Source organism: Acartia tonsa, chromosome 12, assembly GCF_053477335.1.
Source record: "Acartia tonsa isolate MP-2025a chromosome 12, ASM5347733v1, whole genome shotgun sequence".
In the NCBI taxonomy this organism is placed as follows: domain Eukaryota; kingdom Metazoa; phylum Arthropoda; class Copepoda; order Calanoida; family Acartiidae; genus Acartia; species Acartia tonsa.
This window is the reverse complement of record NC_137271.1, coordinates 3,795,867-3,812,627: the sequence shown is the minus strand read 5'-3', so window position 1 is coordinate 3,812,627 and position 16,761 is coordinate 3,795,867. Positions and strand designations below refer to the sequence as shown.

The 16,761-nt window shown below is 30.5% G+C and overlaps 1 protein-coding gene across 1 annotated transcript; it reads left to right on the top strand.

Annotated features, from left to right (window-relative positions):
• Window positions 1-1,049: 1,049 nt before the first annotated feature.
• On the top strand, window positions 1,050-12,994 carry LOC145333574 (rho guanine nucleotide exchange factor 16-like). Its single transcript, XM_080178734.1, has 17 exons — window positions 1,050-1,159; window positions 1,341-1,409; window positions 2,347-2,401; window positions 2,545-2,669; window positions 3,133-3,191; window positions 3,394-3,507; window positions 3,879-3,937; window positions 4,343-4,394; window positions 4,752-4,933; window positions 5,502-5,555; window positions 6,116-6,194; window positions 6,373-6,448; window positions 6,650-6,751; window positions 7,171-7,313; window positions 8,152-8,287; window positions 12,069-12,156; window positions 12,593-12,994. Exons 2-17 carry the CDS (start codon window positions 1,385-1,387, stop codon window positions 12,666-12,668), a joined length of 1,425 nt encoding a protein of 474 aa, XP_080034860.1. The 5' UTR covers window positions 1,050-1,159; window positions 1,341-1,384; the 3' UTR covers window positions 12,669-12,994.
• The last annotated feature ends 3,767 nt before the right edge of the window (window positions 12,995-16,761 follow it).

Genomic DNA, 16,761 nt, shown 5'->3' with positions numbered 1-16,761 from the left:
CCGTGACGGGTATTCACACATTTCAACTAAAATCTTTAAATTATTACAATAGTCCCCAAAGTTTTCTTGTTTTAACAACTTTGGAGACTTTAATTAAATTTTGATCGACTTGTTCATTAAGTTGATTGTCCGAACGTTTCAGCCACGAATTGTAGTCTACAGAATGGGTAATTTTGTGTATCATCATTACCCATTATAGCATTGTGCCTATTCATTACAGGAATCAAAATTTGAAACCAACAAGTTATGTTACAAATCATACTTATTGTTTAAGGAATACTCTATAAGAGCTTGAATTCGTTAGAACGATTTTAAACTTTTTTATCATGTAGTTTTGTGAAAACATTCCCGTTGTTTTAGGACAATATTGTATTAAAAATATGTTCAATGTTTTTTAGTTACGTCAAGTTTATTGTTTAAATTACTTCAAATTTCTGCATATTTTCAAATTCTTTACATTTTTTCATCAAATAATAATTAAGTTTCTATATAGTTATAAGTATAATGTTAAATTAATAATAGTGATTTAATTACTACTGCAACAGTGACTAATTTTATTCTTGAGTAACTTTTTTTAAATAATGTGAATAAATCACTTAATGTGACATTCTAAGATTTCATATATTACTAGAATAGCTTAAAACCATCCCATAGCTTTAATCTGATAATAAAATAGCCTTAAATCATCACATGACCTATGTGAAGCTTACTTAAAATAGAGAAATCAATCGTCAATTATTTAATTAATCCTCAGACAACAAAAACTTACTACTTTATATAAGTTTTAGAGTAACTATGCTTATGATTTTAAATGACCTAAAAATGTCAGTATAAAAATTCATATACGACTTGCTAAGTGATATTATAAGGTAACACATATACAATTTTTTTTCAATCAAAAGAACTCTCCAATTAAAATTTTATTTCATGTACAATGTAACAATATTGATACTATACATATCAAAACCTTAAATATCAACCAAAAGAACTGTCCAATGAAAATATTACTTACTGAATACAAATGAATGTACTGTCCTGTTATCAGAAGAGACCTATTCAAGTTCTCTGTTCCAGACTGAACCATTGTATCAATTCTATCATAACAACCCAAACCATTCACCACATACCAATAATCATCTTCAAACATCTAATAATCTAGGTAATTATCTATCTATCTTTCTGTCCGACTATCTGTCTATCTATCTATCTGAACCATTGTATCAATTCTATCATAACAATCCAAATCATTCACCACATACCAACAATCATCTTCAAGCATCTAATAATTTAGGTAATTATATATCTATCTATCTATCTATCTATCTATCTATCTATGCTAGAAGTGAATGATGTGTGGAGTACAAAGAAGAAGAGAAGTTCTGCCATGGATATTGTTATCAACAGTACAGGTACAAAACAGAGTTCTCAAGGGATAAGACAATGGTTTATAAATTGATGTGCATCATTAATAATACACAAAATTACCCCTTCTGTAAATTATAATAACATTTTGATCTCAGCTTAATCAACTAACCAATCAAATTTCAATAAAAGTCCCCAAAGTTCTTAAGGGGGCACGAGCTAAATGTAACTTTACCTAACTTTATCAGCCAATAGCGTCGTAAATATAAACTAAGCCAAATTGCTTCAAAAGTGAGGAGTCTAACTCAAATATTTCGAATAAAATGTCTGAAAATTTATCTTTTAACGAAAAAAGCACTTCTTTACATGATCTGACTTTCTAAATATCCCCTTCTTTCTTTAAGATTTTTCATAATGATTTTATAAAATTGAGTTTAAAAGAAAGAAGTTTGATTTTCTTTTTATAAAAAACTCTTTTCAATATTGTACTTAAAACAAACCATTAAGATCCTTTTAAAAGAATTATTTTCCTTTACAACCCACGGTAGAAATAATTATAATAATGAAAATTGTGTCAAATGAATATTTGAGTAGATGTACCTTAACAACTATCTTTTTATTGGTCTATCCATCGGTTTATCTATCTGTATATCTTTCTATCTATCAAAGTCAAATGAGGATAAATTAAAATACATCCCCAATTATGATAAACAAGATCACAACCTCTGTAAATTTATATTATTGCTAATTAAAAAGTTTCACTACTAGTTTAAAACTAACCAATCAAAATTCAATGAATGGACTAAAAGTTTAAGATTATAATAATTTGGGTTTAAATAAAAGTTAAAGTCTTATGTCCACACCCTTCCATCTTTCTATTTGTCCTAACCATAGGACTAACTTATCTTTATCTACATATCTATCTACCTATCTTTCTGCATATTTATCTATCTATCATTCTAATCATCTGTGAATCTATTTTAGGACGACGATCTTTATGGTCAGAATTGCCAGAAGTAAAAGATTCTGGAATATTACGGTGAGAATTTATTTTTCTATCTGTCCATCTATCTATCTATCTGTATATGTCCTATTATTTATCTATCTATCTATCCGAAGCTTCACTAAGTGTCTCATAAAATCAGCCATGTGACGTCATAAAAATGCTTCTATTTATCTTAGGGGTATGAGTGAGAATCAGAAGGCTGTCCAAGAAGCTTTATTTGAAGTGATATCAAGTGAAGCCAGCTATTTGAAAAGTCTTAACATTCTCATTTCACATTTTGTTCAGAGTCCGCAGTTTTCAGGTATTTATCTTTTTTATTGTCTATCCATCTATCAATCTATCTGTCAGACTCTTTATATATTATCTATATTTATATCCATATAATTCATAAGTCTTTACAAAATCAAGTTATTTTCTTATTTTCTTTGTTATTAATGACCACAGGACCTGTTAGACGAATGACATGGGTTTGACATATATTTTAAATTGTTAGTATGTAGGTTTTGAAATATAGTAATTATAAGACATTTTTTGTTTGCTCCCGGCTAAAGGTAATTAAACAATACATTTAAAAAGTGGCGTGCAGAGTATTTTTCATTGGGGGGTGTGCAATCATTGGGGATGCAACTTATAGTGCCTATAAAAAAAATGATGTCATCCTGTTCTCTCATTAAAACCAGTTTAACTTAATAAAGCATTTAACAAAAAGTTCAAACACAACTTTCCAGAAAAAATTGCGATGAAATGACCCACTTTATCTATAGGTGAAGGAGCAGTTATCAGCAAGCGAGAACAGCGAATCCTGTTTTCTGAAGCTATCCAGGTAATGGACATAATATATCCGACCACATTTTTCGTCAAACTTAAAAATACATATTTTGCAGACAAAACTGTTAACATTTTGTGAAAAAATTATACCCTTACGTACCAAGATCTGTAAAATGTTTTAACCAATGATATGTCTTTTAGTTTTTTCCTATTGGCTGATTTAGACAGTACGTCTCTAGGTTATCTCTATTATCTAGGTGCGGGCCTGTTCAGAAAGGTTCCTGGCAGATCTGGAGTCAGCCTGGCAGGAATCTGTCCTCCTAGACTCTATACCTGATATTATCAGGTTCCATGCCAGAAATCATTTTCAGGTAAACTATCTATCTATCGTTGTTTTATCAATGTATTTATCTATCTATCTATTACCTTATTAATTATCTATTAACTTCTTATGCATTAATATATCCCTCTATCTATTTATCTATGTATTTTACAAGGGAGGGAGGGGACATTAGGCTGTTACAAGTTTCCAAAGTTTTATGATAATGTGTTGGCTTAACTGGGGACTTTATTGAATTTTAATTGGTTGGTTCATTAAGTTGAGTATCAAAACGTTTCAAACACTAGTTGTAGTCTAAAAACAGGAAATTTTTTTATAACATCATTAAGGAGGTACATTAATTTATCGGCCATTGTCTTATCTTTTAGATGCCTGGTCTTTATTTATAAATATTTATTTCAGGTGTATGTAAAGTATTGCTCTAACCAAATATACCAAGACAGAATTCTTAATATGCTTAGGTAAATCTATTTTATAGAACACTTTCAAAACATTACAAGATTTTATCTTAATGATGTTATGATGCAAATTTTAGAAACATTTAAAAATAATTAGTTTTTTTATTGCATCGTATTATAGACAGCGTTCAAAGGATATTAAAAAGAAAAATTATAAGATTAAAATCAGTTTTGTTAGCCCCGAGGGGTCGAGGGCCCGGGAAATCAAAACTGGTAAAAATTTTTTGATTTTTTGTTTAATATTTGTGGAAAAATTTTGTAATACGATGCTATACTTTATTTTTCGGTAAGACTGAGAATCGGTTCTAATCCAGCTGAAATAAATCGGTTTCTTAGCTATACTTGAAAAACATTTTAAAAAGAAAAGTTGGTAAAAAAATAAATCTTACTTTTTTTCTTTTTCTTTAGAAGTGAGAATCCCAAATTTGTAGAAGCTTTAAAAGAACTAGAATCTAGTCAGGTGAGATTTTAAATCTTTTCATTTACCTATCTATCTTTTTGTTATACAAACTATCTATCCATTTGTTTATTTGTTATTCTAACTATCTATCTATTTGTTTATCTTACTATCTATCTATCTTATTAATTTCCTAATATCTATCTTATTAATTTTCTATCTATCTATCTTATTAATTTCCTAATATCTATCTTATTAATTTTCTATCTATCTATCTTATTAATTTCCTAATATCTATCTTATTAATTTCCTAATATCTATCTTATTAATTTTCTATCTATCTATCTTATTAATTTCCTAATATCTATCTTATTAATTTTCTATCTATCTATCTTAGTTATTCTCTATCTATCTATTTAGAAATGTCAGTCGCTAGCTATGCACTCCTTCCTAATGCTGCCCATGCAGCGTATCACCCGTCTGCCGCTGCTCGCCGAAGCCTTGGTCAGCCGGCTCCCAACCGACAGCCCACATTTGGCGGCCGCCAAAGAAGCGTTGCACATACTCAACGGCTTGGTCACTGAATGCAATGAATCAACCAGGTATTTTAAATATATTTTGGTGATTTCCCTTAATGTCTATAAATTTTTCGAGTGCTGAGCCCCCTCCCTTAAAAATGGAAAGAAAGTAGTTTTTTCCCTATACCTAAACCCTGCGGGAAGCCTAAACCTGTGGAACTATTGAGTGCCCAACATAACCTAACCTAACATGATCTAAAGTAATCAACAAATAAATAAATAAGTACCTTCCGGTTACAAGAGGGCGACAGAGGGGGTAACCCACTATCACTAATTTTTGGTGTTAGAAATACATCTAGTTATCCATAAATAAATCTCAATATATTATCCAGGGAGGAGAGGGGACATTGAGCTGTTTTTTACACTGGTCCCCAAAGTTTCATCACCTACGTTTTCTTATTCATTGGCGCAACAACTTTAGGAACTATTATTGAATTTGATTGGTTGTGTCATTAAGTTGAGTGTCCATACGTTTCAACCACTAATTGTAATCTACTTAAGGTGTAATTTTGCCTATCATAATTGGAGATGTACATCAGTTTATTGGCCATTGTCTTATACCTTTAGATCCCTGATTAAATCTTTATTTCAGAACTATGGAAAGAATGGAAGAACTTTTGTTATTATCACAACAACTGGACTTTAGGTTAGTCTAGTTTTATCCTTATATTATAGTAACAGGATGTCTATAACCTGTGTGTCTGTAGCTTCAGGTCTTACTAACCGCCGCTGCACTGTACTGACATGGTTCTCCTTTGCTATAAAGTTTCCAGGGTAGATTTATAACTATTTTAGGAAAGGGTAACTTTACCCTTCCAAGAGAAATTGGCCCAAGGAAAAAAACTATCCCCTATTTTCTTCCTTTTAAAACTCCACCTCAATTGCTTCTAGAGGCGCAGCCACTAATATGTTATAGATCTATCAATTTATAACATCATCCATCTAAACCAAACTATCTTTATCTATATAGTAGAGACCTTAAAATTAACCTTTAGAATGCTTCAGGCTCTATTTAACTAATGTTATCTGTTATTTTTCTAACCATCTATCTATTTATCTATCAATCTATCTATCTATCAATCTATTAATCTATCTATCAATCTATCCATTAATCTCTCTATTAATCTATCTTTTATCTATCAATCAATCAATTTATCTATTATCTATCTATCTATCTAATTTATATAATCTATCTGTCTATTTTAGAGACCTGAAGGCAGTCCCCATAATCTCAGCATCCAGATGGCTTGTTAAAAAGGGAGATGCTGTTAAAGTTTGTTTAAAGGCAGGTTTTATTCTATATTTCTAATTTTATATCAATGAAAACATAACATATAAAGATTTTTACAGTAAGGCTTCTAAACCGATTAATATCCGCTGGATTAAAACCAGTTCTCAGCCATACTGGAAAATCATGTAAAGCAACGTAAAACAGACAATTTTCATGATCTTGTAATTTCTAGGATGGTGGAGAATCGGCAAAGCTGACTTTTGGTCGCCGGATACAAAAGACTGGAATTGTTCTTGTTTTATTAACAGGTTTGTTATAATTAAGATCTTTAAAACGGCTAAATAAAACAGCCTTGTCTTTTTTGAGAGGGTATATATTTAAACAAAATTGGAAGTAAATTTGTTGCAAATAGACGGACGGACCGAACCTAATTATAAAAAAGCTTAAAAAAACAACACTTTCTGAAAATTACAAATTACGCTATTTATGCCTTTTTCCTTTTTTTTCAGACCTTCTGATTATTGGAAAAAGAAAGGGAGGAGAAAGAGTCATGGTTCAAGATTATTGTCCGAGAAATATGTTACAAGTTTCAGATAGCCATCCAATTACAGGTAGATAGCTAGATAGATAGTCAGTAGATACATAGATAGATAGCCAGTAGATACCTAGATAGATAGTCAGTGGATACCTAGATAGATAGCCTGTTGATACCTAGAAAGATAGTCAGAGGTTACCTAGTTAGATAGTCAGGAGATTCCTTGATAGAAAGCCAGTTTATACCTAGCAGTAGATACCTAGAGAGATAGCTAGTGTATACCTAGAGAGATAGCTAGTGGATATATAGTCAGTGGATACTTAGAAAGATAGCCAGTAGATATCTAGATTTCATATTAATGGTTTTTTTAGAGAAATATTTAAAAAGCCAGTCAATTAAAGGTAGTGGATACAGGAACCCAATTGATATAATTGAAACCCATATACAGTAGTGCTTTGCTACCTATGAATGTTGTCATCCTTGTTTTTTGTTAAGGTTTATGTGAACCTGGAAGTTTTCCCCTATGGCTGACCCTGCTCAACAATCATGAGAATAAAACTCAGGAACTTCTTATCCTTGTCAATTCTGCTGTTGAGAGATGTGCTTGGATGGACTTGCTCACACCTAATACAGCTCAGGTACAGATAGATAGATAGACATACATATAGATAGATAGACATATAGATAGATATACAGAAAGAATGATAGATAGATACTTGTTAATTCTGCTGTTGAAAGATGTGCTTGGATGGACTTGCTAACACCTAATACAGCTCAGGTATAGATAGATAGACATACATATAGATAGATAGACATATAGATAGATATACAGAAAGAATGATAGATAGATACTTGTTAATTCTGCTGTTGAAAGATGTGCTTGGATGGACTTGCTAACATCTAATACAGCTCAGGTACAGATAGATAGATATACATAGTTAGATAGATATACATATAGATAGATAGATATATAGATAGATACTTGTTAATTCTGCTGTTGAAAGATGTGCTTGGATGGACTTGCTAACACCTAATACAGCCCGGGTAGAGATAGATAGATAGATAGATAGATAGATAGATACACAGATGGATAGATACACAAATAGATAGATTTACATAAAGAATGACAGATAGATAATAATTAATTCTGTGAGAGAGTGTGAGAGAGAGAGGGGACAATAGGCTCTTTATTACACTAGTCCCCAATATTTTATAATAACTTTTCTTATTCGTTGTTTTAACAACTTTTGGGACTAAAACACTTTTTATTGGTTGCTTCATTAAGTTGAAATCATTAATTTTAATCTACGAAAGGAGTAATTTCGTGTATCATCATTGGATCAATTTATCGGCACTTGTCTCTTATCCTTTTAGATTACTACAATTCTGCAGTTTAAATTATTGCTTAGATGAACTATCTATCTATCAAGACACCAAATTATCTATATATATCTATCTATCTATCTATCTATCTAGGTTGATGGAGAGAAGATCTACGAGGGATGGGACTGTCCCAAGGTTGAAGCTATAGTCCCGTACAAACCATGCTCAGAGTCAGAGCTAGCCCTAGAACCTACAGATACCGCCAAAGTATTGAAAAAATCACAAGATGGTAAGTTGAACAAAAATCTTAGAAGAGAGAGGACAATGAACATTAAATTAATAAAATAACCCATTCCAGTATTTGGGGAAGGATTAATGTATTGTCCATTGTCCTATCCTTAGATGTTTATAAAAAGCATGTTTGCATGAATTAAAAACTGATTGCAAGTAGATTAAAGTAAAAGAATAGAGGGTGCATGATAGATATGTAACTCTGACCAAAGGGCGGGGACCCTTTACCTATTTTGTATTGGGTCTTTGAAATCGCTAATTCGTTGGAAATATAAACATAACCAAGTCCCTTCAAAGGAACAAAAAGCAATTTGCTAGCAGACGAAAAGATTCTAAACCGCGTAAGGCAGGTATTTGTCTGGATCATACATCTATACTTATTAAGTATAGATGTATTGCAAGTAGCTCAAGATGTATATCTATAATTTATTTAACTAAAAGTTAAAGGACGCCTGCAAGAAATAACACGCTTTAACTGCTGAAAGACTGCCACAAGAAGACCCAATACCCCAAATTTAAAGCCTTCAGCTTTAATAACAAAAAAGTTCTAAGCATTTCAAAATAGCATTTTATGTACAATGGAATTTTTGAAAGATTTCCAATGCTCATAAAAGAAAAAACAATATTAGATTACGTCGCCTAGACACAAAATTATAACCTTATCTTTGTCAGAAACTTAGATTGCCTGTAACTGATTACATTTTTACAATAAAAACACCACATTTCATAGTCAAAATCTAAGAAAAAAATTCGATTTAAATTGCATTTTTAAACGAAAATCATAGCGGAAACAAAGGGGTAAACTAATACAAGCTTAGCTGTGATCGGTTGTTAAGCTGATTCAGCTTTCTGATTGGCTACAGTACATTCGGTACAACGCAAGTAAAACTTATTTTTTTTTAATGATTTTGACTATAAAAATGAGTATTTTTATTGTAAAAATATAATTAGTTACTGGAAACCTAAATTTATGACAAAAATAAGCTTATAATTTTGTTTCTAGACCACGTAGTTTAATTTCAAAGTTTTCAACATGAGCATTGTAATTCTTTCAAAATTTTCATTGTACATAAAATGTAATTTTAAAATGCCTAGAACTTTTTTGTTATAGAAGCTGAAGGCTTCAAATTTCGGGTATTTAGTCTACTTGTGGCAGTCTTTCAGCAGTTAAAGCGGGGTATTTCTTGCAGGCTTCCTTTAAGTGGAAATAGGAATTCATTCAATTTTAAATAAATCGTACAAAAATATTAAATTTTTTTATCAAACACAAAACTTATTTTCCATAAAAAAAATAATCCAGTTTGAAAGGGTTTCCTTTTTGATTTAGATGGTCTCTTTTTGATATTATAATTTTGACGTCTTTTTATTCAATGAAATCTTTTATGTATCAAATGTGTAGTTTATGAAAGAAAATGCGCCGTTTTTTATTCATCCTTTTGAAGTAAAGAATTAAACAATTTATATTCTATTTTGCTTCTAAATTGAGTTAAACTTAAATCTCGATATTGTAAAAATCATCTAACCTTTATTTGATAAAATTATTTTAAAACCATACTTTTATATTGAGAGTGAGATGATTAGGGCTTTAAGACAAAGGTTGTTCAATCAAAGTGTTAATTGTCTGTAGGGTATTTCTAAATTTATCTGTACAGTGCAAATACCCTTTTGTTTCAAAACTTTCAATAGATCAGTTTTGGTTTCAAAATTGTTCAAAATAGAAATTATGTCAGGAACAGGGAATGATATTCTGACAAACAATTCTAAAGGAAAATTTCCCCACAAGCCCTTTCTCTTTTTTCTCCCCTTCTCATCCACTCCCCTTCAGTTACGTGGAATTTTTTTTTACTCCAGCCTTACTCCAACAAAATATTAAATTTTGCGGTATTTTCAATTGGAATCAATTGGCTGAATAGCAGCCCCTGGTCAGGAATAATAGCACGTTATTAAGCATGTGTATCTTAGGGATCTAAAGGTATAAGACAATGGCCAATAAAATAATGTAAATCCCCAATCATATTACATAGAATAATCCATTCTAAAGATTACAATTATAAATAGTTGAAACGCTTGGACACTCAACATAATGATCAAACTAATCAGAAATCACTGATGTCCCAAAAGTTGTTAAGCAAACAAATTAGAAAAGGCTATTATAAAAATTTGGGGACTAGTGTAACAAACAGTCCATTGTCTCCTCTCTCTCTTGTGTGTGTATTTACTAAGGGAAAATAACAAATTAATTGAATACACAATTTAGTAAAATCCATTAAAATTTGCAAATTTCTGCCTATTGTAGTGTAGGGTGACGGTATTAGAATGCATGTTAAATAATAAAATCCGTATAAATAAATTTTTAATTTTAAAAAAATCAACAAATTAGCTATAAACACCTTAAAAGTTCTTTTTTTGTTGATGTTGCTATTTTACCTTTTTCCCCCTAATAATAAAGCAATTGGAGATATGAATTTAAAAATTGCTTGGATTTTTATAATCCCTCTTTTTAACCAGTGTATAAAATCCATCCACCATTTTATTTTTATTAACTTTAAATAAGTTCTAAGATTTAATCAATCTTAAGTATTTTTCAAAATTAAAATTGGACCACTGCACTGCACTGGTAAAAAAAGGATTTTTAAAAATAGTTTTATTTTACCAGAAATTAAGGGGTTGGACAATGGTTGATAATTAAATTTTACCTCAAAATAATCGAAATAAAGTTATTAATTTGTTTTTTGTTGAAATTGTGAAAGAAAAGGGGTTAGAATAATCCATACACCGTTGTCCTATCCCTCCTTAGATATTACTAATATATAGAATAGTTATGAACTAGTTTATAGAACTAACCCTATTACTTAGGTTGTGAATGCGAGTCAGAACTAACAGAAACCTCTAGACTGTAGCTCTATAGTATTAACTCTAGTGGCAACCTCTACCTAATATTAACTCTAGTGGCTTGTATTGGGTTGTTTACTAACAATCTTCAAATTTACAAAGGTAAGGAATAGTTATTCATCGCATCGAATTATATTCATTTTTCCGCGAATATAAAAATGAAAACCAGTTTTGTTATCCTCGAGGGGCCAAAGGCTCTAGCTATTAAAACTGGTTTATATTTTATGATTTTTATTTTAATATTTGTGAAAAATGATTTTTCAGTATGGATAAGAAAATGTTCAAATCCAGCGGATATTAATCAGTTTCGAAGCCATACTGGAAAAAAATTATACCAAACTTCCTTGGAGTTAACTTTAATCATTGAAAACATTTTAGTTGCAAAGCTACTCTATTATTTACTTTGCCTGTCAGTTATTCAAACTTATTTAATTAAATCATCTTGATAAATCATTTTTTTCAATTTATATCTATTATTCTAAAATTTTTCTATCAATCACATTTAATCTATCAATCTAATTATACTTATCTATTTTTGATCCGCATTTTAACCTACCTATTAATCTATCTATCCATCAATCTATCTATTAATCTATTATTCTATCTAACTTTCTATCTATTTCAATAAAATTATTCATCTATCTATACATTAATCTATTTATCTATCGATCTATTGTTCCATCTATGAATTTATCTATCTTCATTCTATCAATTTATGTATCTATTGGTCTATCTATTCATCCCTCAATATATTGGTCTTTTCAACTATCTATCTATCTATTATAGGTATCCTGTATATAGAAAGGTGTCGGGACGGAGCCCAAGGGTGGGTTCCTGTATATATAACCATCTATCAATCTATCTATCTATCTATCTATCTATTATAGGTATCCTGTATATAGAAAGGTGTCGGGATGGAGCCCAAGGGTGGGTTCCTGCATATATAACCAAAGAGATCGAGTCTGATCATGTCAGGTATGTATTTCTGTCTATCTGTATGTCTGTATATCTGTCTATCTGACGTAAGGGGACACAGTGTCTCAAAAATTAGCCACGTGACGTAATAAAATTGAGGGAGTTGAGAGACACTTTGTCCCCCTACCATTTTTTTGCTGGTTACATCTGATATAAAGTAAAGCTTTTTGTCTGTAGTGAGGGATCACGATAACCAATGTACCGATATGGTTATCATTTACGATGAAGCTTCTTATAGGTCCAGGGGATTTTAACTATTTGGGAAAGGATATACCCAATCTCCCAAGAGAAAAAGACCCTAGAAAAAATTGCCCCTACCCTCCAAAATAACAGGTTTTTGTCAGTCCGGGTATTTGGCCTCTTGGGGCTAACATAATTTTTCAATTTACATCTGTCTATAATACAATGCGATAAATAAATAATCTTTTTGTTTCAGAGCTAAGAATTTTAAGCAACGCTACCTGTTTCTCAAATCCTTAGAAACCGCTGCAATAGATTCTAATCCTGTATAGAAACCTATCTAGCTTTTCATCAAAGAAGAAATTCAGGGCTCGGCTACTGGTAATTCACAGAAAAATAAACCTTTTACAATTTAATAAATCAACTGGAAGTTTAAACAGTACTTAAATATGACAATCCTTCTTTCAATAAAAATTTTAAAAGCATTCAAACGGAATAAGATTTAAGGCTGACTCGCGGCTGCCGAGCCCTGAATAAAATATATAAACCCTCTACTTAAATAGAAATTGTATCTATTCTTTTTTTATTAAATGCTTTATTAATTTTTTTAAGTTGCTACTTTTTGTATATATTTTCTAGTAATTTTTAAACTATAGGATGGCTTTCGCTTATGCTTTAATGTATAGTAAAAAATTGTAAATGTTATTTTGTGATTTTGATTTTATTTAAAATTTTAGATATATTTATTGAAAATTTTGGTTTATGTCAGAAAAAACAACAATTTTAGCTCTATTTTTTGTAACCAAATGAAAATTTAAGAATTTTTTTTTATGTATTTGTAGTCTTAGAATTTAATTGATTCATTGCTTTAATTGTAACTTAAAATTACCAGTATAAAAATTATTTTTTAAAACTTAGCTTTACCATATTGTGTTCAAAAGCTTTTTACTATTTTTTTCATTCTCTTTCAAGAATACGACATTTAGAGATGATTTTTTAACAACTTTTTAATTTTTACTTAATTCTCTCCAATAATGTTTGGCTACTCTAAATTGTTATATTTTAGTATGCTTATGTATAAATATTTCAATTAAATGATTTTGTTTTTATGTGATTTTAATATTGTGATAAATATTCGTAGATTTTTCTTTATATTTTTGTATAGACAATAAAATTTTAAAAAAAAGTTTAATACATTTTTAAATGGAAAGCTTTTATGCATTTATGAGATCGGTCCGTCTGTACATCTGGCCGTATCGGATAGCTTTTTTTGTTAATTTTGGAATTATAGAATTGACCTATAGTATGACATAGTAAAATGATTCTTGTAACTGTTAGGTACAATTTAGAAAGTGTAGCAAATTCAGAAAGTCAGTTACTTTTTAGACTATATCATTAACTGCTTTTGTGTTATTTCATTTTTATTAAGTAATTAAACAAAATTAATGTAAAAAAACAAAAACAACAACAAAGCTTACTGAATTATAACCCTGGATTAATTGTATAATTGCATTAATTTGGTTCAATTAATTGATAAAGACCTTAGAGTGCATTTTAATCAATGAGTGAAAAAACATACATCTTGCTTTTTAGTTTTTGTTCTCTTTTTTTATATACATTTATCTGATTTGTATATCAAAATCAAAAAGCATATTTTACTTCAGATTGCTTAAATGTCTTAGTTACTTTTTGCATTGTATTTCTATATCTATATGTGCCAGATCCTAATTGCTCCTACAGTCCTTGAAGTCGAACCTTCACGGAAATCCCAATGTTCCTTAATCCTTACATCAGAAAGGCAACAACGACGACCTTTCCTCTAAGTCCCCTCCCAGAGAACGCGGCATTCATAATGTGTTGTGCCGGCTCCGAGAGATTCTAGAAAATTCTGTCTCTTCCGGAACCTGCACAAGCTAAGATGTGAGTTTAGTGATCAAAAGAAAATGCATTTTTGCCACCAAAGATCTCAGTTTTCATCAATAAATGATTTGTAACTCATCTGTGTTTTCTTCTGAACAGCCAAGTATCGGGACGATGTCTGCCAGCAATAATTCGTATTTAGATCTTGAGAGTTATTACACTATATATCAAGGATTCTTTATCAATTTTAGTCCTCAGCATAACCATGTGGAATAACAGTTACCTTTTTCAGAGAGGTATAGGACATATGTATAAATTATATAAGTTTAATAACCATATCCCCCACATATTAAGTAATTTTCTTTCTCATGTGATTTTAACAAATTCTTATGTGATCAAAAAATTTTCTTTTTTAGAATTTTATTATAAAATACATAAAATCAGTCAACATCTACAATATTCCAATCTTATTAAGATATCACATTTTATTTCATGTTCTTATAACATACCTTATCAACAATTAACTTTGATCTTTCAAAAAATCCGGCCAGAAGATCTAGAGCTGAAAGTCCAAGCCATAACCCCAGAGCACTACCAATGTCAACCAGAACAGTGATAACAGAATACTTGGGAGTCTCTACAACTTTTTCCACAGTATTTTCAAAGAAAAGGTCAATATAACTGGTATTGCCTCCTAAATTTTTTTTTTGTTAATAATATAGTAATTATAACTTTGTATAAAACTAACCTTATAATTGCAAAGAATAAAATCAGCGATTACATAACTTTATTTTCCTAGTAGAAAGTAAGAGATAACTGTCATCAATGGACAATGTTATGTTTTAAAATTCTTCTAGGCTTCCTCAAATGATAGGAAGTTTAACTCATTCTAACAAGTGGACCAATGGCCCCAATCCCATTAAATTAAAGAAACAAAATTGTTTCTGACCTCCTCTAAGATCTGACCTTGTAGGACCAAACCTTATATGGCTCTTTTAAACTAATTTATTATCTACATAAGCTTAAAAAATATGTATAAACAATTGTAAAATGAAAACCTTTCTATGAATAATATGAAGTTGTTCTAAATGTATAAACAATTAAGTTATTAAAATTTGTACTGACCTATATTTTTCCTGTAGACCAGCTGATTACTCTCAATCATTGTTTTCATACAATGAGGCTTGCATCCTGGTACTGATAGAGAATTTCCCCCAGTCAAATAAATAGTCAAATTTTCAAGAGCACTTTTGAAATCTTTCATATCATCAGTTAGTGATATTATTTCACAGGATGTCTGATTGTCCACCCACTTAGGTACACAGTTCTTCAATATTCTTTTATACTCGGCAAGATGACAGTCATCATATTCTTGAAGAGATCCATAATCATGACACAAACCTTTGTACTCTAGCTGTTGGTGTTGTGAAATCTTAATGTTATAAGTAGCATACTCAGAGACAACATTGTGACTCAAATGTACCTCTATTTTGTCCCCTGTAAAAGATTTACGTGCCAGGTTGAAATAAGTGTCTTGATATGCATCGGTCAGAAAGAACTCAATGCTTCTCTTTGTCTTGATCATAAGAGGATTTGAATAGTTTGTAATCAGTAGACACTTTCCAAAGGGATGTACAGTTATTGTTGAATTTTGATAGTATGCCCCTAAATATGGAGCCAAAGATTCATAGTTTGGACTGTACATGTCATCAAATATTTTATTGTATGTTTCATTGTGATTTACACCTTTCCATGAGACAACACCAGGCTGATCATCAATTTCACCTAAAAATAGAACTTAATATTTCACATGCATAGATTCAAAACATTCAAAACTTATATTGAACTGTTTGCAAATAAGTCATAATAAACATAGAATGACACATAAGATTAGAACTTCTTTTAAATTTAGCATGTGTTTCTTATGATAACTATTAGATAACTTTGTCACTTTTACTATCCAAGAAATTTAAAACTTTTGAATTACTTACCACTGTAAAAAGAGATTTTCAACTTGTAACCATGTTTTAGTGACTTGTTCACCATGAACTGATCCATATCACATGCAACAATTTGAAGATTTGCAACATCTGCCAGAGTCACCTTCTCAATTGTGGATCCAGTAGGATCATCTATATAGTTGGAAATAGATGTAAATGTCTGCCATAGAAAGATGATGAGAGCAGTTATCTAAAAATATACTTTGAATTAGAAACATTCTATCACCAGATGTTGTTGCTGTAGCCCAACTATCTCATCCATTACAGACAATGGGCATTCCAAGGAATCTTGCCGCTTGTTCAGTTATTTTTTCATAAATTATGAACTATGAATAGGCTTTTGAGAGTATTGGAATAAATGCTCAGTGGTTTGAATGTAGTTTTTATTAATTGAATATCTTATTTGGACAAGAAATGTAATGCAAAATATTACTTTGAATAGTTATTTTTTGCATCGTATTATAAACAGCTTGCCATGGATATGAAATGTACAGTTTTTTTAGCCCCAAGATGCCAAAGACACGGGCCAAAAACTGGTTTTATTCTTATGATTGTTTATTTTTAT